The sequence below is a fragment of the Amblyraja radiata genome, chromosome 9 (assembly GCF_010909765.2).
Source record: "Amblyraja radiata isolate CabotCenter1 chromosome 9, sAmbRad1.1.pri, whole genome shotgun sequence".
Classification (NCBI taxonomy): domain Eukaryota; kingdom Metazoa; phylum Chordata; class Chondrichthyes; order Rajiformes; family Rajidae; genus Amblyraja; species Amblyraja radiata.
In genome coordinates, this window is record NC_045964.1 from 58898554 (window position 1) to 58925398 (window position 26845).

General features: G+C 39.6%; 1 protein-coding gene across 7 annotated transcripts in view; it reads left to right on the forward strand.

Moving 5' to 3' along the window:
- foxn3 (forkhead box N3) overlaps window positions 1–26845 on the forward strand; it is a 323289-nt gene that overhangs the window by 273792 nt on the left and 22652 nt on the right. For 6 of the 7 annotated variants that reach the window (XM_033027554.1, XM_033027552.1, XM_033027553.1 and 3 more), the window contains one exon: window positions 22523–22591. The exons of the other annotated variant lie outside the window; for it this stretch is intronic. In XM_033027554.1, the coding sequence (XP_032883445.1) occupies window positions 22523–22591 (69 nt within the window). The remainder of the gene's footprint in view (window positions 1–22522; window positions 22592–26845) is intronic. 7 annotated transcript variants of the gene reach the window in all.

The window sequence follows — 26845 nt, forward strand, 5'->3', positions numbered from 1 at the left end:
TCTACTCTTTCCTGCTTAATTACATCATTCTATAGCAGGGTGACCACAATTGAACACCATACTCCCTCCAAATGTGATCTCACCAGCACGTCCCAACATCTTTACTCACTTTGTGTCTTTCCGTCTATACTCAATTCCTTGACTGATCAACAGCAACATGCCAGAAAGCTTCTTTACCACCCTGTCCACCTGTGACTCTTACTCTATGACTTAGCCTCATGTTTTTTGTTTTAGTCAGCACTTCAGTACTTTCTAAAGGGCTTTCTTTTATTTTTTGCATAATGGCTTTGTTTTCGTTTCACACAACCAATAAAGAAAAGCATCTTACTGATACAGTTCTGAGTTTGAGGTGCAAAATGTACTTGTGATACAAATGGAATGTTTACCAATTTATCAGGCTTCATTAGTGAAGATCGATTTGCATTTAAAACGTTGAACTACAGAATTACAAGATTATGACAGACAGCATCTCCTTGAGGAAGATTAAATTCTGTTCTTGCAGTAATCCCTCTTGCTGAATTTCCACAATATCAAATAGGTTTATTATGCCTTGTTCTAACTTTACGGATTCTGGGAACACAGACTTTTGGCATCAGTGATATTCCACTAAGAAAATGAATATTTCTATTGTAACTAAAGCACATCGTAACATCGTTCTTTTCCGGTTCCTCAAAAATGTTTAGAAAGGGAGATTAAGTTATATTTTAATTTAATTCATGTTAATATGAAAAAAGTTTACTAATTTATCCTCTAACTATCCACAAACTATCCCTCTTATAATCCTTCAATATTCTAAGATCCATGTGCTGTCAATTCTGGCCTCTCAGAGAGCATCAAATTATTTTACCTCACCATTGTTTTCAGCTCCTTGAGTCCTAAATTCCATCCACCAATTCCAAACACAAACTCCAAACTCCAGTTTCCTCCCACACTCCATTTAGTTCAAATGGTAATTGTACCCACAGCTTTAAGAAATTCTCCGTGAATATCTTCAGTAATGAAGGTCAAAACATGATTGGTGACACATCGTGTTAATGCGATGCTAATAGAGACATTTAACAAACGCTCAACAGTGACATCCCCACTGTCTCGGGGAAAGTGGAGATTTTAATAGATTATTTTTCACTGAATTTCAAAATCTGGATTATAAAACATGGGGGGATTGTCCCCCACCTCTCAAAACATGGGAGGGACGCATATCCCCCATTCCCCCCGTCCCCCCCCCGGGATTTCCGCCTATGTTAGAACATGTATATTACATTGCCTGTACTAATGTAATTACCTTTTGATCACTAAGTCTAAGTCTTTGTACTAAGCCTCTTGAACCATACTGGGCGGCACGGTGGCGCACCAGTAGAGCTGCTGCCTGACAACACCAGAGACCCAGGTTCGATGCTCACTACGTGTGCTGACTCTATGGAGTTTGTACGTTCTCCCTGTGATCGTGTGGGTGTCCTCTGGGTGCTCCAGTTTCCTCCCACACTCCAAAGACGTACACGTTTGTAGGATAATTACCTTCAGTAAAATTGTAAATTGCCCCTAGCGTGTAGGAAAGTGTTAGTGTACGGGGTGATCGCTGGTCGGGGTGGATTTCGTGGGCCAAAGTGCTTATTTCCATGCTGTAGCTTTAGGGCTAATGGAATCAAGGGATATGGGGGAAAAGCAGGAATGGGGTACTGATTTTGGATGATCAGCCATAATCATATTGAATGGCGGTGCTGGCTCGAAGGGCCGAATGGCCTACTCCTGCACCTATTGTCTTTGTTTGTATATATCTATCTCTAAAGTCTAAACCACACTCTGAAACTCTACCTCAGCATCAAACTACTTTGTATAAGGTTGCATCATGTACGTTTCTTGCACTGTTATGGTCTGGCTACTTAGTAGAACTAATCATTATTATTTTATTATTTAATGTATATTTATTTGTTGCGTTGTTTTGTTAACGTGCCTGTAAAGCTGCAGCTAAGTAAGAGTTTAATTGTTCCATTCCTGGTGCACATCACCCTTGACTCTTAAAGATTCTTGACTCTTAATATTTCCTCCTTGGGCTCAGCGTCAAATTGTGTATGGTATACTCCTGCAAATATATTGGGGATATTTTACAACATTGTACAGGAAGTACCGTGACTCAGCTCGTAGAGCCGCTGCCTGTAACGGCGCCAGAGGCATAGGTTCAGTCCTGATCTAGGCTTTTATGTGTGAAGTTTGCACATTCTCGTTGTGACTGCATGGGCCATATTTAGAGTATTGTGTTCGGTTTTGTTTGTTGAATTATGGAAATGATGTGACGGCTTTGGAGTGGTTTACCAGCATATCGCCTGGATTAAAAGGTATAATCTATTAGGCGAGATTGGTGATGGGTGACCTGATAGAAGTAGATAAAATTATGAGAGGGTAGGCAGTCAGAATCTCTTTCCCAGGGTGGAAATGACAAAGACTAGAGGCGAGAGCTTACAGGTGAGAGGGGAAATGTGTTAAGGAATGTGTGGGGTGATTCTTGGTGGATCGGTGGTGGATGCTTGGAATGGGCTGCCACGAGAGCTGGTAAAACCAAGATTCAAGAGTCAAGAGAGTTTATTGTCAACCAGATATGATAATGAAGTTTCAGAGGCATTCAGACAGGCAGGGAATGGAGGGAGGTACACAAAAATGCTGGAGAAACTCAGCGGGTGCAGCAGCATCTATGGAGCAAAGGAAATAGGCAACGTTTCGGGCCGAAACCCTTCTTCAGACGGATAATGGAATGGAGGGATTTTGATCATCTACAGGCATATAGAGTCTTACAGCGTGGAAACAAGCCCTTTGGCCCAACTTGCCCACACTGGCCAACATGTCCCATCTACACGAGTCCCATCTGTCTGCATTTGGCCCATATCCCGCTAAACATGTCCTATCCATGTACTTGTTCAAATGCTTCTTAAACATTGCGATAGTACCTTCCTCAACTACCTCCTCCGGCAATTCGTTCCATACGCCTACCACTCTTTGCGTGAAAAAATACCCCTCAGGTTCCTATTAAATCTTTCCCCACTCACCTTAAGCCTATGTCCTCTGGTTCTCAATTCCCCCACTCTTGGCAAGAGACTCTGTGCATCTACCGGATCTATTCCTTTCATATGGGATTAATTTAAATTGGATAATGTTCAGCGCAGACATTATTGGTCAAAGGATCTGTTCCTGTGCTGTGCTGTTCTGCTCCAACATAAATCAACTCTTATTTCCTTTGGATCATTGTCCAGTGAGCAATATTGGAACGGCATGATTGTGGTTATTAAACTGGAGTAGACTCAGTTGTAATGACGTTAGCAGGCCAATAATCTGATGACATTCATAGAGGATTATTTATGACCAATTGCTCAATTGTCTTGTAAGAAAGACTGTATACAAAACACTAAAGTAAGAAGATAAAACATCAAGATATTTTTGAGTTGCTTTTCATTACTTTAATTTTATAATAAAAGCAGGAAGTCAGATAATTAGTACAAAATCAGACTGTGGTAGCCACCTGATGCACTGACTTACAAATTTTGAATGTTTAGGATTTTTCTGGCACATTGTTTTGTCATGAGATTAAGGCGAGGATCCAAACACATGAAATCATTATTTATATGAAGGTCTTGTCACAATCCTCCGCACTATAATTTTTCAAAAATTGGCAGGCATGCTGAGAATCTAAAAAAAATACACAGGAATAAAGTGTTGCTTTGAGATTCATACTAAATTAAAGGAAGGCAGGATGAACTTAATATGGTACTTAAAGATAGACACAAAATGTTGGAGTAACTCAGCGGGACAGGCAGCATCCCTGGAGAGAAGGAATGGGTAATGTTTTGGGTCACTTCAGACTGTGTTAGGGGAGAGGGAGACTAGAGATATGGAAGGGTAAGGTGTGAAAACGGCAGATCAAAGCTCCACTGCACATTTCATACGGCACTTGTTGGAGCTGGAACTCATCAAATTTCAAATGTTCCATTCTCTTGTCAATTTGAGTTTAGCTCTCCCAACAATTTCCTTTGTTTCAAAGTCGCTCTTAAACCGTGAGCCTTCAGAGTCATTTTGCTACAGCCAAAAGTCTGATTTTTTTGTTGTTGTGCAATTTCTGTTTGCTTTGTACTTGATATGAAAGGTGAGGGTTCCAAAGTTATTGTTGCAAAAAAAAGTCAAAATGAGCTATGACTCTAAGCTCTTCAAGATAAATCCCTCAGCAGTTATAGAAACATGGTTAGCCTCGGGAAAGACTCTGAACTGAGCATGTTTGACTTTAAGCCAAAACCTCTCTGAAGCATGTCTGAAGGCAAGAACCAGATTAAGAATGCCGTGATTTAAACTGAATTCCCATCACTCCCTCAGCAGTGATGATGGGACTGAAGATTAGAACCACTGGAACATACATCATTTGTAATCTAATATAATTGACTTGATCTTAAACAGAGTTCAATATAAAATGGAAACTGGTAACTAAGGAAAGCAATGCAATCTGGACCACAGATAAATATGTAGTGCAGCTGTGTAGTTACACATTGTTGAATCATCATTGGTAACATGTCCTTGGAATTCTGTTGAGAAAGCCCTTTAGGGGCTGTTCATACCTATTCTGTAGAGGCATTTGGCAAGCTTTATACTTAAAGAAAACAGTGCTTTAGCATGGTTGTTAATCCACTTGGCCAGAACTGTGAAAGGGCATTAGTCTGCACAAGGCTAATTATGGGTTGAATTCTCTGGTAATCTCCTGGGAGGTGAAAATAATAGCCAAGTGAGGCTTGGCTTCACATGTAGTAGTACTCTTGCAGCCAAAACCAGAATGACTTTGTTTTCTCGGCCATGTAACTTGCCTGTGGAGGAATGTCATGAGCAAACTGCTTATAAATGTGGAACAGGAGATGTTGACTGTGACATGGGTGAGGGAGGGGATGGTCAGAGCGATTGTTTTGGTTCAAAATGAATAGCAAGAGAAACTATCATTCTGTTTTAAAAGAGATTCTGTTCAAGTATATAAATTTATAGTACAGGTGGAAAAATAATCATTGGACATGAGATTTGCTGCAGGAGTTCTTTAGGACGGAACCCTGAGTTTGACAACTGCCTCCTCATTGGACTTACCTCCATTATAAAGTCAGATGTAGAATGATGATCACATCATTGTGTTCAACATCATTTACCAACTGCTTCCGGCGTGAAGTCATGTCCAATTCAGCCATAACTAAATTAGTCATATTTGACCAAATAAGACTTGGACATACCAACATCCCCAATATTTACAGGGATCACCTTAGTTCAAAAAATGTAGAGGCAGCAGAACTAGTGCATCGAGGAGAGAGTTTTTAACCTGTACAAGGGAATCCTACTGGAGAGAGTTCATATTGGTACCTGTTCTTAGGTACCTGTGGGTATCTTGGGGATAAGTGGCCATAACTCTGTGAGTTTCAAGGCATTAATGGAAAGCGATGAGGATGGTTCAGAAATTAAGATCGTAAAAGGGGAGAGGTGAAGGCTGATTTTAATATCATAAAACAGGACCTGGAAAAATAGATTGTGAGCAGCTACTTAAGGGTAAATCTACACCTGGCAAATGGGAGCTTTTAAAAAGTGAAGTAGCATGCTCAGGGCCAAAGTGTTCCTGTGAGGCTTAAAAGAAATGAAAGCAAATCCAGGGAATGCTGGATATCAAGAAGTTATTGAATGTTTGGAACGAAACAAAGGGAAGAGCATGCCCTGTATAGAATACTTAAATACTTAAAACAGTGAGACCCGGGGGCTGGGGGAGGGAAATGGAGGAATGATTTAGAAACATAGAAAAATAGGTGCAGGAGTAGGCCATTTGGCCCTTTGAGCCAGTACCGCCATTTAATATGATCATGGCTGATCATCTAAAATCAGTACCCCATTTCTACTTTTTCCCCATATCCCTTGATCCCTTTAGCACTAACATCTAAATCTAACTCTCTCCTGAAAACATCCAATGAATTGGCCTCCACTGCCTTCTGTGGCAGAGAATTCCACAGATTCACAACTCTCTTGAGTGATAAATAAAATCCTCATCTCAGTAGCAATGTTACAAAATTTTGAGATTTTAAAAATCAAGTCTGTAATTTATCCCATCAGATAAAGCATAAATATAAGTTTAATTTGACACCTAATTCACTTTCATATCTCAAGTATTTAAAAAGTTATGGCCATTTTCATACTCGGAAATGAGCATCTTGTTCCCTATTGATTTTCTATGGACATAACAAAAAAGTTGTGATCGTGAACAGTCAAAAGCCCATAACTTTCTTAAAAATTAAGAGAACTGAATGAAATTTTCAGTTATCATAGATTGAAGCATTCTGAAACAAATATAAAATAATCTTACTTGGATGACCTGAAATTAAAGCATATAATTAGTTAGTTACCTAATTGTAGCTAATTTCAGACTTCAATTACTAGATCTAAACATCTATCCATTTCTTAATAAATTATTAACATTTTTAAATAGCCTAAATGTCCAAATAATATTCACAAATAATTCACAATAAAACATGATTTTTAATTCTCATTTACATTAATTTATAGACCAAATGGAAGGAATTCAGTGTTTAATTGCTGTAAATAAATGCCCATTTAAATCAGCTTTCTAGTGGGATCCTGTGGAACGCGCTGGTTTAGAACGTTCACATTGCGCTAGATTTGTGCCCCAAATGCCCAGAAAAATACTGCGCGATATAATGGGCCCAAATAGAGCTACTCGCAATATTACATTTTGTATAAAGGGATCTTTAGAAGCCCTTTTTAATGTAAAAATATACAACCTAACTTCTGCTATTTGCTTTATGAGACTCTGCGGTTGCTGGCGGTCGCGGGTTTAGAGATTGATTTTTAAACTACTATAACTATTATACGAGGCCTTTAAACCTAATAATAGCCTTTGCGACGGGGTCTTCCAGCGATTTTTCGTTAATAATTAACTAGGCTGAACATCTTCGATTTGAACAGCCTAGAGAAAATCGCGTTTTAAACCCGCCCCCTCTAAACGGCGCCAAAATCGCGCACACCCGCAACGGAAGATTTTCAAAGACGCTTCAGGTAGGCTTTGCAACATACCTAATCTCAGTCCTAAATGGCCTACCCCTTATTCTTAAACTGTGGCTCCTGGTTCTGGACTCCCTCAACATCGAGAACATTTTCCTGCATCTAGCCTGTCCAATCCTTTAAGAATGTTATAAGTTTCTATAAGATCTCCTCTCATCTTTCTAAATTCCAGTGAATAAAAGCTCAGTTTCCCCATTCTTTCATCACACGTCAGTCCCGCCATCCCGGGAATTAACCTGGTGAACCTGTGCTACACTTCCTCAATAGCAATAATGTCCTTCCTCAAATTAGGAGACCAAAATTGCACACAATACTCCAGGTGCGGTCCCACCAGGGCTTCGTACAACTGCAGTAGGACCTCCTTACTCCTAAACTCAAATCCTCTCGCAATGAAGGGCAACATGCCATTAGCTTTCTTCACTGCCTTTTGTACCTGCCTGCTTACTTTCAGTGACTGATGTACAAGCACACCCAGGCCTCGTTGCACCTCCCCTTTTCCTAATCTGACACCATTCCGATAATATTCAGATAAGTTTGGACAAAAGGAGAACAAGATTGAGTGAAGTTATGAGGAAATGTGTTCACGGATCTCATAACGTCAGGAGATCTGCCCTCCACAGCCTCAAATTATTGTTCACCATCCCTATTTTACAGGAGTGCCCTTGCAGGCCGGTGTTTCCACCTGCTCTTGCCCCACTAAACTCATCTCCTCATATCTTGACTCTATCTTGATCTGTCCACCCCTCCTCACCTGGATCCATCTGTCACGTGCCAATTTTTGCCCCTCTTTACACTGGCTATTTCCCCTCCACTCGTTCAGCCCAAAGGAAGTGTCTCGACCAGAAACGTCAGCTGTCCATTTTTCTTGACAGAATCAGTCTGACCCTCAGGCAGTCTTTTTTGTTTCAGAGTCGCACCGTTTCTGTTATCACTCCTGGGAAATGACTTGGGACATTTTATGATGTCAGAAAAGATGCATGAATTCTAGTTGCTGTTCTTGGTTTTGAGAGTTGCAAGATTTTGATTGTACACATACACAGAACTGTATTCAATCAAATCTGGAAGTCTTCAAATTTTTCAGCATCAGCAGAATGTTGCCCTTTAATCTTTCTACTGGTAACAATTGATCCGGATATGATTTGGACCTTGCTGTTTAATTAATTAAGTGCAGAATGAAAAAAACAATTATTATTAGTTCATGGAAGATCTCTCAACAGCTTCTATTACACTAATACACTACTAAACGGTATATGCTTGCAGTCTTTGCAGAAATCAACTTTACTTCATTTATAATGGAATTATTCTCGGTATTCTTGCCAGAGTTCTATGCACTAGTCCAACTAGTTATATAATAATTAAGTAACTAATAATGACAAAACTACTGAATTGTTGTTAAAATAAATCTGACTCATTTATGTTCTTCTAGAAAGGAACTCTGCCATCTTGGCTTGTATGTAACATAGGAATGTGATTGACTCTAAATAACTATCTGTAATGTCTGAAAAGCCTATCATCTCAAGAACAAATAGGACTGGGCAATAAATGTTGGGCCAAATCAGATCCTTTGCGAAGACAAAATAATAAATGAGCTATAGTTCCCATGTTTGATGGTGATGTGGTCGAACTTTAATTTTACAATTCCCAGCACTTCTGTACAGCAGAGAAAATCATTGGCTCTAACTAGTTCTGTTTCTTTGGTTGGGTAGGAAGGAACTGCAGATGGTGGTTTACAACTAAGATAGACACAAGTGTGCTGGAGTAACTCAGCCGGTCAGGCAGCATCTCTGGAGACAAAGAAAAACATGTCTGAAGAAACATCCCGACCCAAAACATCACCCATCCTTTTTCTCCAGAGATGTTGCCTGACCCTCTGAGATACCCCAGCATTTTGTATCTATCTCTGTTTCTTTGGTTGCTGTGTTTTTATTTTTAATGATAAATGATAGAATATAAAAGTATTATACAAGGATGGATGATTAAATTAAAATTGAGAAGTTAATTATGTTAATGTGACAGATGTTAATGTTAGGTGGACAAAAACACTTGGGGAACTCAGCGGGTGAGGCAGCATCTATGGAGAGAAGAAATAGGCGAAGTTTCGGGTTGAGACCCTCTCGAGCCGAAACGTCGCCTATTTCTTCTCTCCATAGATGCTGCCTCATCTGCTGAGTATCTCCAGCATTTTTGTCTACCTTCGATTTTTCCAGCATCTGCAGTTCTTTCTTAAACACTAATGTTAATGTTAATGCTCCAGAACCATTCAGTTGCAAACTACACGCCTGCAACTCCAACTCCTCTTGTGCGATGGAACAGGAAATGGACTGTGATAAAACTAATTGTACCTAGCTCATTGTACATGGAAAGTATGCTGGCTAAAATCAGCACGCATTTAACCTAATGTGAAGGACGGAACTGCAGATGCTGATTTAAACCGAAGATAGACACAAAAAGCTGAGATAACTCAGAGGGTCAGACAGCATCTCTGGAGAATCGTCAATGTTTTGGGTTGAGAGTCTTTCTGAAGAAGGGTCTCGACCCGCAAAACGTCACCTATTCCTTTTCTCCAGAGGTGCTGTCTGACCCGCTGAGTTACTCCAGCTTTTTATGTCTATCTTTGCATTTAACCTAAGTTGGAAAGTAAACTTTTTTTAAAGGTACACAAAAATGCTGGAGAAACTCAGCGGGGTTACCTATTTCCTTCGCTCCATAGATGCTGCTGCACCCTCTGAGTTTCTCCAGCATTTTTGTGTACCTTCGATTTTCCAGCATCTGCAGTTCCTTCTTGAAAACCTTTTTAAAAATTCTGTTGTGTTTTTGACACAACTGAATAAAATGTGACAGTCAAAGCTGATTTTAAATCCTAAAGGTGCGAGTATTGTTAATTAATAATTATTCTGATTCTCACTGTATCAAAAGATACAAAAAAGTTCATCTCAACACGTTAAACTGTACAAATTGGAGTCTGATTTTTTTTTGCATGGGAATTATGCATTTTCTGAAAGAGGCTGTTTTCTTTCTTGTTTTAAAACTAGGAAGTAACAGGCTTGTTGTATGATTCAACAGTGTGCTTTGCAACGGTTATGAACAGTCTAGATACATTTTTGAAGGCCTGTTTAAAAGTATTTGTGTAAGCATGTGTGTCGTATCTATTTTGCGGCCTCCAAGAGGTGCAACAGCAAACCATTTGAGCGGTTAGATTTTCGTTTCCTTTTTATAAATTTGGCCCATTTAAAAAAAGGACTCGGTGAACTGATGGGGTTTAAGGTTAAACAACAATAGGTTGATCCCAGCTAACGTTTTGTTATGCAACTATCGGCTTACTGCAGCCATCTGTACTGATCTGTTAATGCGCTTGAGTTTGGAAAAGGCTTTGCGTCCCTCTGTGCTCCAGTGCTCCCCACAGATCATAAGCAAGTCCTCCTATAGGGCAGTCCCAAAGTCTTTAGCTTCTCTGTTTACACAAGCAAATCCCATTGTCCGCGACAGACTGAGAGCAGATTATCTAGTGCACTACTTGGACCTATCCCTGTAGTTTACTTCTCCTTCAGTGTCTGTTTTCAGGAAGCCATGGAGCGCATCTCTTCCCCTCCAGAGGGAAATGTACAGAGAGCAGTACGCTCACTGCTAGGCTGCTTTCATCCAAAGACTATCAGGATAGTGCAGACTATAAACAGCACAGCAGTCTCTTAATGGGAGTCAGTGATAATGCAGATGTGCCATCTGTAGCCTCCAAGAGGTAACCTTGGCCTCTTTGTTGTCCTCCTTGTTTCCTATTATTTCTGCGCTAATTCAATTTTCATACAAAGGCCTGAACATATTTTCGTTGGTGTATGATTTTTCATTTTTTTAAATCCAGAGTGGTTTAAAATGACATCTGTTCTGCTATTTATACAGTGGCAGATTGTGGTATGATCTGCAAAAAAACCCCCAATAATTAAACTTCATTGACTGCACGTTGATATAGAGAGAAATGGAGTAAAAATGTGAATTCTCCTTTACAGTTTTGCTAAAATTGTAAAGCATAAATTAATAGGAAAAATAAATCCTTTTGGGTCCACTTTGATTACTAATTTTATTTTGTTTGTGAGAAATTAGTATTAAATGTAAAAGCAACTGTGGAATGAGATGATTAAATGTTTGGTGAGGCCAAGGCCGGGATATTGTGAGAAAACAAAAAAGGAATGATTTCATTCTAAAAGCAGCTGAATGTTACGTATCCACGTTATATTGGAACCTATGCTTGTTAGAACTTTAGCTTCATATATGCACCTTAATCCTCCTCCTCCTCCTACAACCAACCTTTCTTTGTATACTGAAGGTGAAAGTAGCTGTTTGAGTCCTCCTGTGTTCTCATGCACAGCTAGCTTTAAGCACAATCGCTGTTTTTGTCGTTTAATTCCATGACCATTGTTCTAGTTTGCCGTTGCTAGATTGTGCTGGTAAATCTGACAGCAACAAAATCTAACGTTGTCAATGATTATTAATCAAATCACATATGACCAGACTCATGAAGTTAAATGTATTTGTCCTGGATCCCTTTTAAGAAACTCTTTGGTAAGTACGATAGTCTGAAGTCAAATACAGTGAATAACACCATTTACAAGCAAGGTAGATTCATCTTCTTTCAGTAAAATTGTTCCATTTGATGGTTTTCTTCACTAAAAGAGAAGGATTTTCTTGCGTTCTATACCTGTAAAATACAGCATCACATCCTGTGACGACCAAGTTTCTGTCTGTTTTGGATTCTTCAATGAAATATCCTTTGCACCTTCAAACAAATGGTAAACTATTTCTCTTGTGTGGTTGGTAACATGTGAATTTTTTTTAAACCAGGAAAAGGTGGAATGCAGTAAATTCATTTAAACCAATGAATGTTCTAGGATTAGACAATTTGCACGAATGTAAGATTGGAATTCATGTTCCGGCACTCAACCCAACGGCTGTAATGATATACAAAGCTCATTAAGGTCACACATTTAGCCATACTTTGGTTAACTCATGAATCATTCTCCATATCCATTCCTGTGACATTAGTGACCATGTACCTTGTGAATGTAAACTGTCACAGAATGCTTGGCATGCCTGTAATGTTGTTGATGTACAGTTAACACATTGGCAGGTGGCCAGATTGATGTTGGGAGTAGCATTGTGCAATTCCACTAACCTCTTAAAGAGGTGCGTTTATGTTCTCTGTCAGTCTTAACCATGTATCTTTAGTGGAAATATCAACTGGGATGGATGCACAGTAGATTTAACCAAGCTTCACGGCACTGCAAGTCTGAAGAAGGGTTCCGACCCGAAACATCACCTATTCTTTTTCTCCAGAGATGCTACTTGACATGCTTAGTTACTCCAGCTTTTTGTGCCTATCTTCGGTGCAGTTCCGTACTACACTGCAAAGTTATTGTTAGATAGAAGGTACCTCTTGTGAATTACATACAATCGTAGACCTGTTGGGGCCAAATGGCCCCTCTCTATGCTGCTAGTTCTCATAAATTTGTAGTCATGCAGCACAGAAATAGGATCCTAAGCCCACTAAACCCATGCCAACCATCAAATGCACATCTACACTAATCCCATTTACCAGCAGTTAATACATAGTCTTTAATGCGTTTCTGATTCAAGTGCCTCTATACTCTTAAATACCGTGTGAATACCTTCCTCCACCACACATAGGCAATGTGTTCCAGATTCCAGCCACTTCCGGGTAAAAATATTTTTGCTCAGATTCCCTACCTTAAACCAATGCCGTCTGGTTTTAGACACCACTGTTATGAGGATAAATGTCTTAACTATTTACCTAATCTATGGCCCTCATAATTTTGTATACCTCAGTCAGGTCGTTCCGCAGCCATCTCTACTCCAAAGAAAATAATCCCAGTCTCTCCTCAAAAACTATCCTTTATCTTTGCACTGTGGATAGCATGATTGTAATCAGGTATAGTTTTTTTTTTAACTGGATAGCACGCAGCCAAAAGCTTTTCACTGAAAGTGTAAACATGACAACAGTAGTAAAGCAAACTGAAGCTGAAATGCTCCATTCCATGGATCTTCATGACGAATCTCGTCCGCCCTTTCTTATGCAATCGTGTCAATGCAATCATGTCCATCCAATGGACAACTGTGGACAGTACTCCAGCTCTAGCCTAACTAGTATGTTATATAGTTCTATCATAACCTCCGTGACCATGTATTCTATTCACCAGCTAATGAAGGCAAGTATCACATTTTGCCACATTCACCATCTTATCTTACCATGCTGCCACCTTCAGGTGTCGATGGACTTGTACATAAATGGCCCAATGTTCTCCAATGCTGCCTATTAATCTTGTGTGTGCTTGCCCTTATGAGATCTCTCCGAGTGCATTTCTTTGTACTTATCAGCATTAAATTCCAATTGTCATTGCTCTGCCTATCTAACCAACTGGTCAATGTCCTCCAACTATCCATGAGTATCTCCTTCCAATGAACAATATCAGCAGATTTTGTATTTTGCGAACTTATTAATATTGTCTTGCCCTGTTTCTTCCCAGGAGTATAAGGAAGATTCGTTACCTGCTTTCTGAGGTTTTTTTTGCATTAATGTCTTTCCTTTTGCAATGTTGTCACTGAATTGTAGAACTTGTGTGCGATTCATGAATAATTGATGTTTTTGTGTGTCGCCTGAGTCGATGTGCCTGTGATGCTGTTGCAAGCAAGAATTGCAATGCACTTATACCGTACCGTACTTGTGTATTTGATAGTAAACACAACTTGACTTACTTGTTGTCGGGCTTAACAAGGCAAATGCTGGTGTTAATAACATTCAAATGGGTGTGAAACATTGGAGTGCAAAATCTGCCCACACCATATTCTCTGGATAGTCTGAGATAAAGAATTGTGGCCTGTACGATATTTTACTCCAGCAAAGAAGGGCAAAGTTTAAAGGAGATGTGTGGGCGAGGTTTTTTTACACAGTGGTGGATGCCTGGAACACGCTGCCAGGAGTGACGGTGGAGGCAGATACGATCATGACATTTGATATGCAGAGACAGGAGGGATATGGATCATGTGCAGGCATTGGAGATTCGTTTAATTTGTCATCATGGGGGGGCCGAAGGGCCTGTTCCTGTGCTGTAATGTTCCATGTTCTAAATAAATTGCACCTCGCATATAGTTGCTGCTGCAAGCATGTGTGCAGAAGATGGAGAAGAGAAGCCGTAAATGTCTTCAGGAAAGAAAATCCATTTTTTAAAACAACAAAATACTTCAGCGGCCAGAAGTCTTAAATAAAATAGAAAGTAAAGGAAAATATCAGATGGTGAGAGGGAATAACAAAAATGTATCTATTTCATCATGAAAAAGGCCTTATCTCATAGTCAGCACAGTCATCACGAGCCTAAGAGCCTGCTCCTGTGTTGTATTGTTCCCTGGTCTATGAACTGGTTTTGAGAGACAATTCCCTAATGGGATGTATTTTATGACTTTTCATTCTACCCCTTCTTTGACCGCTTGATGATACCTTACATAGGGGGAAAAGTGCATTTGTGCCTTTTAGGACTTCAGGATATCCCAAGTTACTTTACAGCCCATGAAGTACTGTCAATATGTCCTCTTGATTTTTGGATGATGTTGCTTCTGATGGTTATTAACAGATGCAACGCTTATAGCACAAAACTGGCCTCTCTTCGAAAATACAGTGACTACACTAAGACAAAGGGTCCGGACATGAAATGTCATCTGTCCTTTTCCCTCCACAGATGATGCCTGACTCACTGAGTTCCTCCAACACTGCTTGAGATTCCAGCATCTGCAGTGTCTTGCGTTTGCACTGAGATATTGCCCCATCTAGTGGCGTTGAGGATGATTAGTAACTTGCTCTATGAACTGGATAATTTGACTGATGAAATATTGTGGATTTTTGTTGATCTTTTAGTTTGGACTTAAATGTTTCATGCGGAGCTGAGAGTTATCTTTATCCCAAATTTGAAAATGATGTATTAATTGAATTCTTGGGATATTTTACTGGACAAAGATGCATGATCACTCCCTCTCTTTTCTAAACCTGCAAGTATTTAGAAGTGACATCCAGCAACTGTGTATGAACAAAGAGAGCTTTGCTCGATGAAAGAGTGGTTATTATAACTCGAGTGCGAACACAAAGCAGAATTGATAATGCATAGAGGAATGCCAAATGATAGATGAGCATTGCTCTTTCACATAGATAGATGGCTTTCAGTTTGGACAGTTTGAGCCTCAGAAGAAAATGCTCATTAGTGGTCTGGTCATTAGTTCAACGTGGGAATTATCGTTTATTTAAATTAATCCAAGGACCAGAATGTAGGTAAATTGGCGTCTATATGTCCATGGTGATGGTGCACTTTGTTTGTTCAGACTCATTGCGATCAGCTGTGCTGTCATCCGGCGTCACTGCACCCTAAGTAGTTTTGCTGTAGGGCAGCTGGGATGGTCTATCCAGGCAGATGTCCCATTCACTTCGTTCACTGGTGGTCGGAAGCTTGTTTACTGTTGCTATGGCAGCCTCGGTTGTCATGGCAACACCGCTACTGCTGCCGCTGCATAGTGGGTGACATTGAATATAGTTATAAAAATATATTTTTTTCTCTTGCCTGAATGTACCATCTGTTTGAGATTATTTGTCAACTGACAGAACAGTGTACGTAAAGACTCACATTGTTTCTGTAATGGACATCGACATGATTTTAGCCTGAACAGAGAATTAACAGGTGCTGATGCAGAATTTGTTGTGCGGATTAAGTTCCTTTTTTGTTGCTGCAGTCTGAATGCTGATATTATCAGTGCCGCTTTCAATGAATATTCCCATTGGCACTGGTAGATGAATAATAAGAGCATGTGTGCATTTACAGGACTTGCAAGCAAAGTGGGGGTTGGGGATGGAGAATTCAACCCTCCAGTCATATTTATGTTTTATATCTTATTTGAGCAGTGAAAGTGCTGGGTGATAGTACTAAATAATGTGCAAAACTGAGGAATAAAATAGTTTTATAAGAAGAATGAAAGGAACTATAAATTGTAAGATCATAAACATGGGACAATAAGAAGCTGAGAGCAGATGCATTTCTAAAGACAGGCCATGTTGCAGACAAAAGGCATGAATATATTCCCAAGTCCAGGTGAGTTTAACATTAATTGACCACACCTGGTGAACAGGGGGCACTTACGTGAAGTATATTAGAGACATGGAAAATATGAATGTGGGAATAAAAGGCAGCAGGAGGCTTCCAAACTACTTCCCTCCCTGAAACAAAGGTGAAAAGAATTGAAAAAATAACTGGAAATTTTTTCATAGTTTCACAGGATATACATAGAGAGAGGCTGTTTCCACCATAGGTGAATCAATCAGGTATATAGGCTGTGAATGATCACGTTATCATTGACAAGGAAGTTAGAGAAACACATTCACAAAGAGGGCAATTGGCTAGCCAACTTTAGACTTTACTTTAAACTTTAGAGATACTGAAACTGCACAGAAACAGGCCCTTCAACCTACTGAGTCTGTGCCGAGCAGCTAACACTATCCTACACACTAGGACAATTTTTACCAAAGCCAATTAACTAACAAACCTGTATGCCTTTGGAGTGTGGGAGGAAACCGGGGCACCCGGAGAAAACACATACTGTGTTTTCTTGAACATAGCAATGTGGATGAATATTTACTTGTCTGGTTCCTGGGATTGTGGATCTGTCTTATGAAGAGAGACTGAGTAGCTAGGGCTCTATACTCTCGAGTTTGGGATAATGATACATATAGAATACTTACAAGGATTGGCAGGGTAAATACAGTGCAGATCTTTTCTCTATCTAAGGATTCTCAAACTGGGGGTCACAATCTCAAAGAGAATAGGTCATTCAGGACTGCAATGAGAAATTTTGTCACTCGGGCTAGTGAATCATTATACTTTTATACATCAGAAGGTTGCAAAGACTCAGTCTAGGAATGCATTCAGAACAGAGATCAATGATTTTCTCGATATTATAGAAGTCAAAGAATATGGGGGAAGGCAGGAAAATGTTGAGATAGCAGATCCACTACAATCCTAAGGAGGAGAAAACTCAAAGGGCTGAACGATACACTACAATACAATACAATTATTTATTGTCATTTGCACCTCAAATGAAGGTCAAACGAAATTTGGTTTCTGCAGTCATACAACAAGAAAAGAACCAAGACACACAACCAACACAATTTACACAAACATCCATCACAGTGAATTTCCTCCTCACTGTGATGGAAGGCAAAGTCTTGTCTCTCCCCTGTGTTCCATTCTTCTACCGATGTTAAAGCCCCCGACGGGCGATGGCAAGTCCCGCGGTCGTTAAGGCCACGCCGGGCGATGTAAGACCCCGCTCCGGGTCTTAATGTTGGAGCTCCCGGGAGCTACGGCAAGTGGTCAATTTTGCATCCTCATTCTAATCTTATTTCATTATGACTTAAAAGCAATTCCCATTTGCAGAAGAGTTCTAAAACTGGTTACTAAATTCACACGTGAAACATCCAGTTCTTGAAAACCTTGACCAAATCACCTTCTAAATGCAATTTTTTGAATAATACATAACTCAAATACGTAATTTAGCCCTTGGAGACCATGTACCTTTCCAGTAAATCTAGGCTGCACATCCTCCAAGGTCAATATATTGTTCAATGCTTAATTATGATGCCCTTAATGAATGAATAGTCTGCCAATAGATCCACATGAACTGTCAGATTGCTATCAGTGCCTGCTGATCCATACTCTTGCTTGAGTTAATGCCTTCAAGGTAAAAATGTCAGATTATATTAATGATTTAGATTTAAATGTAGGGAACATGATAAATAAGTTTACAAATTATGCAAAACTTGGCCTTTTACATGCTGATAAGGAGGAAGACTTTTCACTGCAAGAAGGTCCAAATAATTTGGTCAGTTAGGTTGAAAAATTGCAAGTTGAATTTAATTGAAAGGATATCAATTGAGATTGGTTGAGAAACAAGGGACATTAAATTGTTTGTCCAAGGATCCATAAAGACAGCTAATAAAGTGTTTAAAAACTGTATTTGAACATAACATCCTTGTTCTTGCACCTTGGTCACCTGTATTTAAAAAAAAAACTGTACAATAATACAGTTAGATCAGAATTTCACATAGAGTTTTGTTCACCATATTACCAGAAAGATAGATTACGCTGAAGAAGATACCATGGAGATTTACAATATTGTTGCCCAGACTGGAAAATTGTAGCTTCTGGGATGACTGGATAAACTAGTGTTTATTTGTAATAGAGAAGGTTGACTTACTTGATGTATAAAAAACCATGAGGAGTCTGTAGAGAACAGATAGGAAGGACCTATTTCCTTGGTAGAAGGTTAAAAAACTAGACGATATGAACTCTAATTGATAGAATGATTAAAGGAAATTTAAAAAAAGTAAAAGAATCAACAGGAGGGTTGTAGAATTCTGGAACTCTCAGAGTGAAAGGGTGGCAGTTGCAAAATCTCCAGCAAGATTTGTGAGGGCTCTGGATCAAGGCTGCTGTTTTTCCACCCACACAGATACAATGGGTAAAACAGCCTCCTTCATATAATTAATTTTCTGAAGTTCTAAAAAAATTAATTCTGTCATCTACAGCCGTTGGAGGGGAATTGTTCTTTCTATGTTCATGCTGAAGTTGAAAATAGTATTAAGTTTCCAACCATGTCGTTAAAAAAAAGGACATAGTAACAATCTCCCTACCATGTCAGAGAGTCCCTCTCCTTTTGATTCAGGTCATGAATTCAAACGCAGTATCCAGGCTTTTTGTCAATGCAGCAATGATGAAATGGATGGACACCTCCCGTTCCACATACTGCACTGCCTCATCAAACACTTCCTGTTGCAACTGTGACAGAATCAGAAGATTTCACGTTGGCTTCATCAACCACCTCAGAACCCGTGGAACTGGAGAGGATGTAAGTCACCTTTCACCTCCAAAGAATGCCTAAGAAGAGGAAGAAGGAAGATGGACCATTGTACTGGCTGTTGAATGAGATGGTCGATCAAGGCCCTATCCACCTTCGGGACAGATTTTAAACATCCCAGACCTGTTCCATGAAGGTCCAGTTACACTGAGCAATATTTATCCCACAACAATATTTCTTTAACAAAATATCTAGTCATTATCTCATTGCTGTTACTGGCCCCTTGGAGTGTGCAAATTGGATGCCGTGTTTCTTAAGGTTTACACTCCAAGCGTCCCTTATTTATTGTGTAACTCTTTGGGCATCCTGAGATTGTGGGATGTTCTACAAATTGTGACTGAGTTATAACTACATTGGTCAAAATTAAAGAAAGAGCATATTGACTTTTTATTCAGTGGAAAAAACAGTTGACATCTTTATTTCTTGGCAGGATAATGGAACAATGACTAAACAAATTTTGATGATTTTGTGACATGTTTTATACCTATTTTTTTCTGTGGCTACTGTTGAGATCCAGTTGCGGATCTTCCTCAATCACCATTCATTTGGGACTTGGGAATGAGTGGACATGGCACTGAGGGATTGAGTTTGATCAGATGGAAGGATTGCTGCTTTAAACCCTCTGTTTAATCCAGATCTGGGGGAAGTGTGAGTCCAACGCTCAGCCTGAAAATTACTCCAGATTTGGTAGTTTGCTTAAAACGTTCACAGGCATTCCAACATGTCCACCATTTTTCTCATTCGTAGACCCTCAACACTGCAACTACTGTGTAGCACCCTTTTCTTCCTCTCCTTTCCCATTGATCGTCCACCCTCCCCCATCTCCTTCACCCTCCACCCCTCCTCCACTCAACTCTACGCTCCACCCACCTCGATCCACACCCCCTCTCCCTCTCGACTTCACCCTCTCCATGTTCCATTTCCAGTTTGCACACCTGGATAGGAGGTTAGGTTAGGAGGGAGGAAGTCAGGGTGTAATGGAGTGAGTGGCGAGCTCTCCATAATGACATCCCAGTCTGAAAAATGTCAGTCAAGCATTTAATTTTGAAGATTGTCATTACTCACTTTAGATTTGGACTTAAATACCATGCAGATGTAGATTAACTAAACACATTTTTAAATGATGGATGATTCTGAATTAACCTTCTTTCATTTTTCTCAAGGTGATGAAATGTCGTCGTCATTCACCTTTTCCACCTGCCATCTACCAACCTATGTCTAACCACTTCTATATATATGTTAATGTTCCCTCTACATTCTTAGCCCTGATGTAGGGTCTCATCCTGAAACCCCAACTGTTCATTTACCTCCACAGCTATAGTTTGACTGGCAGAATTCTTCCAGCAGTTTGTTTTCTGCACCCGATTCCAGCATGTGCAGACGCTTGTATCTCAATTAAATACAGGATTGATGGTTAATATTTTTGGACAGAAACAAGATGGAGTACCTGTTCAGCTCTCAAGAACTTCAAACTAAATCTGCGATGCCTTTGCAGAATTTTGCAACACAAGGAGGTTGTCATTCTGAAACGTGGCTTCCCCTCCGCCATATGGACGGAGCTCGCAGCTTTATGTCCTCTATTTTGCGTGTGTGTGCTCATCCCCTCCACAGACCTGCTCTGTGTCAGGATAGAACAATGATAGTTGTCCCTGAACTCACTCACCACCTCTCCATCCTTAACATTCACTGCATTATCCTTTGCAATTTCTGCCAATTCCAAGATATCCTGCCACCGGTCACATTTCCCCCCCTCTCCACCCTGTTCCACATTTTGCAGCTATCACTCACGTTGTGACTTTATGGTCCACTCTTCCTCCCCCCCCCCACCCCACCCTCGCTACTCCCCAATCCTTTGCTCCGCCCCATGTAATTGGAGGAGATGCAATTGGCATTTGCCTCTTCCCTCCCAGGCCCCAAACAATCTTGCCAGGTGAAGCAGTGATTCACTTGCACTTCTCCCAACCTGGTGTACTGCATTCAACATTCACACTGTAGTGGTCCCGACTTTGGAGAAACAAAATGCAGTTTGGGTGATGGCAGTGTGGAGCACCTGCACTCAGTCTACAAGGGTAAATTTCGTGCATGTCACTTATGTTCTCAATCACACTCCCACACTGACTTCTTTATCTGCAGCCTCCTCTACTGCTGTAGTGAGGTCCAACATAAATCAGAACATCTTCTATCAAGACACTTTGCAACCCTTCAACCTCAGATAACCTGCTCTCTCGTCATTTCTCATCATCCTGCTTATGTCCCTTCCTTTCCCTATTTCTTTACAATTCGTCGCCATTGATTGGTACTCATGCTTGTTATCACTTGAGCCGCCTTAACCTATCTACATGCAGACTTTTATCTCCCACATAACTGCTCCTCCCAGCTCTGCTTTGAAAACTGTAAAGTCTTTATTCTCTCCCCCTCCCCCCCCCCAGCTCAGAGGAACAGTCACTGACCCAAAATGTTGACTGGTTTCTCTTAACACAGAGGCTGCTTGAGTTCTTCCAGTATCTCTGCTCTGATTCAGATTCCAGCATCTGCATTTTTATTTGTTTGTCATCTAACCCCATTGCATCTTTCCTGTGGCAGGACTTTGAAGACTGCTCCAATTAATCCCACCCTGCTCTCTCCTGATAAGCTTCACATTTTTCCTTTTCAAGTCTTTGTTCATTCCTTTTTGAAAGTTAGTATAGAACATGTTCCCTCATCTTTCCAGGCACTGCTTTTCAGATCATGGCAAATAAATCCTCTGATTCTTTCACCAATATCTGGATTCTTTGGGTATCAGCTCTCCTCTCAATGGAAACGTTTCCTTTTTATTGACCCTATAAAGAAAAGTTGAAATTTTGAGCAGCCCTATAACATTGCCCTATAACTTTCCTAATTTCAAGAACTATTGTATCAATCTATTCATGCAACAAGTGAAATATATGAAATATGAACATTTGAACTGCAAATACCGGTGAAAGTTTTTTAACCAGAAATACTTATACAAAACTCTGCAAAATATCAAATGACAGTCCTCTAAATCTATTTAAACTTAAAAGTTAGATCACAGTATTTGCAAAGGCTTAGCAGAAGGATCATCACTCATCTTGTTTAATGGATGAGGAACGCAAAGATTTCTCTGTATTATTGGATCTGCTGTTTTCCCCAGAGATTGCAGAGAGATTTTACAGTTTTGTCTGTTCTGACCGCAATTCTACATGAACACAACTAGTGCTTTGTTGCGTGTCAATAATCCTATTATTTGAGAACCTGGAAGGGAAGGCAAATTTGGCTGGCCTGACAACGCATTAGTCACACACTGATTGTGCCTTCTGAATATTTAATATGGTTTTGATTAACTAGATTGAGTGAAAAAGCTTTTGCCCTGTTTACCTGCTGCAACTTGTAAAGTTGGGCCATTCTTGCAGGTTCATGTTCAGTTCCTCCTTCCACCAGCCAGCACCATTTTCCTACATATTTGTCAAAAATAAATGTAGTTTTTTTCTCATTTCAGATTCTGATATTGATGCAGCTGCTGCCATGATGCTGCTGAATTCTTCCCCTGAGGTGAAAGGAGCAGAATGTGAGTAAACGGCACATTGCAAAGGCCGCGTTGAAATCAGGTTTTTATTGCACTGCAGCCTCCACAGATACGGTTCTGCTGTAATGCAAGTCCTCACCTTATTTTTTGTTTTTCCTTTGCATTCATGCAATCCTCAGTGGGCAAGTGGACCATCCTGTGGATCTCTCCCCAGGTGGTTTGAACATTAACCTGCCAGATTCACCATCTTTCAGTTGTGCAAATGGGTCTGCCAGGATTGTACAATTCACAAGATCTAGGTTAAGATCTTTTGAAGTTAGCATGAGTACTGTGTGGAGTACTATATTTAAGTATTGGGTATTCTTTGCTTTCAAGCAGAAAGCATTTAAAATCTCGATTTATCCATGCTTCATTCTTCTTATCCTTTTGGTTTTGACTGTGATGACTTCTTGGCACTCATTTGGCTGTCAGTTTGTATACTCCTGGAGTTTACTGATCATTTAGCAACTCTGGTTAATGAATGGGCCAAAAGCTGTAGAGAGGTGTGACGGTGTATTTTGCATTTATTTAATTACATCAGTTTGAAATTTTAATCTTAAAACATTTCTTATTTTGTGTCATCAGAATTTGAGTTCTTGTCGCTTTTAGAGCCTAGTTTCAAATTCAAGTTTATTGTCTTGCGCACAAGTATGATGAGGTGTAGGGACATAGAAAAATTAATTATTATTACCACTTTGGCCCCATCTACATTAATTCCACCTGCCTGTGTTTGCCCATATCTCTCTAATCCTATGCTATTCATGATACCTGTCCAAATGTTTCTTAAACATTGTGATAGTACCTGCTTCAACTACCTCCTCCGGCAGCTCATTCCATACACCAACCATCCTTTGTGTAAAAAAAAGTTGCCGCTCAGGTTCCTATTTAATCTATCCCCCTTAATCCTGAACATATATCCTCTGGTTCTCGATTCCCCTATTTGGAAGTAAAAGACTCTGTGCATGTACCCTATCTATTCTTCTCATGATCCTGTACACTCTATATGATCATCCCTCGTCCTCCTGTGTTCCAAGTAATAAAGTCCGAGCCTGCTCAACCTCTCCCTGTAGCTCACGCCCTCAAATCCTGGCAACATCCTCGTAAATCTTTTCTGTACCTTTCCAGCTTAACAACATCTTTCCAACAATAGCGAGACCACAACTAAACACAATACTCTAAATGTGGCCTCACCAATGTCTTGTACCATTATAACACGACCTCCCAACTTTTATACTCAGTACTGTGACTGATAAAGGCCAATGTGCCAAAAGCCGCGTTGACCACCCTATCTACTTGTGACCCCACTTTCAAGAAACTATGTACCTGGACTATCTTAAAAAAATAATGTGATTTAGAAGTAAGTTGAAATATTGATACGAATCATATCCATAATCCAGAAAATCTGCTGGTCCAGCACCACTAAAGTTCCAAACATACCACAGGAATGTTTTATTGTATTTTGTAAAATCCATTGATTCTTCATAAAGGCATTCATGAGGCATAAATATTTGATTGCAAATGATGTCAGATTCTTTCAATTTTATTGCGATAGTTCATTTTAGAAAATGGTTTGTTTATTAACTATAAAACCTAATAAATCTATCCTTCTATTTATCATGGCAAATTTAGACTGTAGATTCTATTTGTAGCTAATACATCTTCAGTGAATGTAATGATACTTTTCCCAGAATCTTACTATTTACTATCGTACAGCTGTTTACATAGCTTATGTATAAATCCTTTATTACTCTTTTATGGGATATAGTCATTTGAAATCCAGCATCATGAAATTGTGATGCTGGAAACATGTTCTGACTCTATTGTCTAATGCCAACATAATAAATGATGGTTGTATTCAAACCACTTTAGTTTAGTTTATTGTCACATGTACCGAGATACAGTGAAAAGCTTTTTTTATCGCGTGCTATCCGGTCAGCGGACTGGCTTTACATGATTATAATTAAGCCGTACACAGTGTAAGAGAGTGGAGCGATTATAATGAATGATTGCAGATCCATTTCTGGGGCCAGCACATGGTCGCCTGGCTTGGGTGCCGTCTTGCATCTAGATTGAAGTTGAGAACATGATTGCCTTGCAACCTTCCCAGTAAATACATCAGGGTTAATATATGTGTTAAATACCATGGATTGCTTGAGGTGAAGAGCCACGTTGGTATTTCAGAAAAAGGACAGGTTTCGGCAAGGTGTATGATTGTGGGTTCAGACAAGAATCCATTTTCTCATCCATTATCTTTCCTCACTGATAACTCTGATTCCATTCCTGTCTAATCTTATCTTTCTGTTACCTTTCCATTGTCCCTGAAGCAACCACTATTATAGGTGAATGCATTACTCATAATGAATATGAGTGATTTAGCTAAACATTAAGCAATTTGCCTTGGAGGATCTAATTTTCTTTCATTAACTCGCTAGCTTTTCTTTCAAAAACTAGCGAGTTAATGAAAGAAAAATTTTAGATATTTTTAATGTTTGCGATTATGAAGGATTGTGGACAATGGTGGATTTATAAAATCTGGTGATCACCAATCCGTGGCTGAGTGTTACAGTGGCAGAAATTGGTAAGTAATTTACAATAGAAAATGAGCCATTAGCAGCTCAACTTTGGGTGTAAAAACTGAAAGTACAGCAAGCTACAAGGTGAAGCTTGAGTAGTATCTTGATTAAGAATAAACTTGAATAGGTATCATTTTGATTTGAAACTGATTCAAATCAACTTTAGTTAATTTTTTTAGTCCTTGAGTGTATTAAGTGTTCAAGGCTGAATTATAAGGAGACCATTTTAAGTGGGGTATTCTTCCTTGCTTATGGTAGACATTGCGTCACCGGCATATGTTACCAAAGTAAACTTGACATAGGCTGGTGGTGTGAAGGAATGTCAGTGATGAAAGGAGTGGATGTGGAGTTCAGCGGCGGAGTTACAGTCAAGCACACAGCGATCAGGCGTGGCCGAGGTGAATCATTGGTCCCAGTTTATGGAGCTGATCTTTGTCAGAACTGCAATAGGAGCATAAAAATAAATGCCACTTTATTGAAGAAAATCCAGTAAACGGGATGGTGGAAGTGTGCATGCGGAGAACAGTTGGGAACTATAATCTGCTCCGCTATGATTCCAGTTAACATGCTGTCAGTGACTATTTGATTTTGGAACGCTGCAAACTTGACGATGGGACTTGCCTTCAGGAGCAAAGGAATGCGTGTAACATGGATAAATAACAAAACGATAAACACAGAAAATGGATGGAACAAAAGTCGGTGCTCACTGCATCATGATCGGTCATTCATTGACAGATTGGCCATGTCTCGCAAGGAGGCCTCACAGTCACAAAAGAACGAGCCTTGTGCAGCTGCCACTGTATTGTAGAGTAATGGCAATTTTCTGAGGTTTGTGGATGGTGGGACTCATTGTATTTTTGCTTTACACAAAAGAGTGACGAATAGAAGGTAAATACATTTAGATTCAGTGTCCTACACTAACACATCATTAACTGTAACATGATGTGTCTTTGATATTTCTGGCAGAGCATACTATAATTTCATGCTGATGGTTGTTCAGATGCTTTATGCACTCAATATGCCATCTTAAAAATAGTATTGCTGAAACGGCACATTTATTCCAGTCATATTAATAATGGGGAATTGTTGGTTTCCATGGACCGTTGTTTATCCCGACTGCTGCTTTTGTTATGATTCTCATATCCTTCACAACGAGCACTTTCTGCATGACATTTGAGCATATACTGCTCCTCTTCCAGTTTTACAACATAGTGGTGCAACTGATAGAGATTTCAACTAATTTATTATTGAATGTTGTTCATTGATTGTAATACACAGATGAGGTCGACAAATGCATGAGAATTACTAGGTGTACACTTCTAGATTTTTGAATATTATGCAGTTAAAATGCAAAAACACCCTTGTACAAGATCTAGTACTTTTCAGACTAAGGATTACTGTGATGTTCTATTGTATTATTTTATTAAAAAATATAATCAAATGAAACCAGGAGTTTTACAAAAAGTATTTTTTTGTGAAGGGTGATTGATTGCTTTGGATTCTGTCCAAACATTAATGAGCTTGCGATTGACAGAAGCTAAATGAATCTTGGAGGTTGCTAGATGTAAAGCAATCATAGGGATGTGGAATCAGGAAATGAAGTTATATTTTGCTAACAAGTAGAATTTTAGTGAATTGTGTGGGTGTGCTCTGAAAAGGAGATTTTCCTTTTATCAATTGAGTA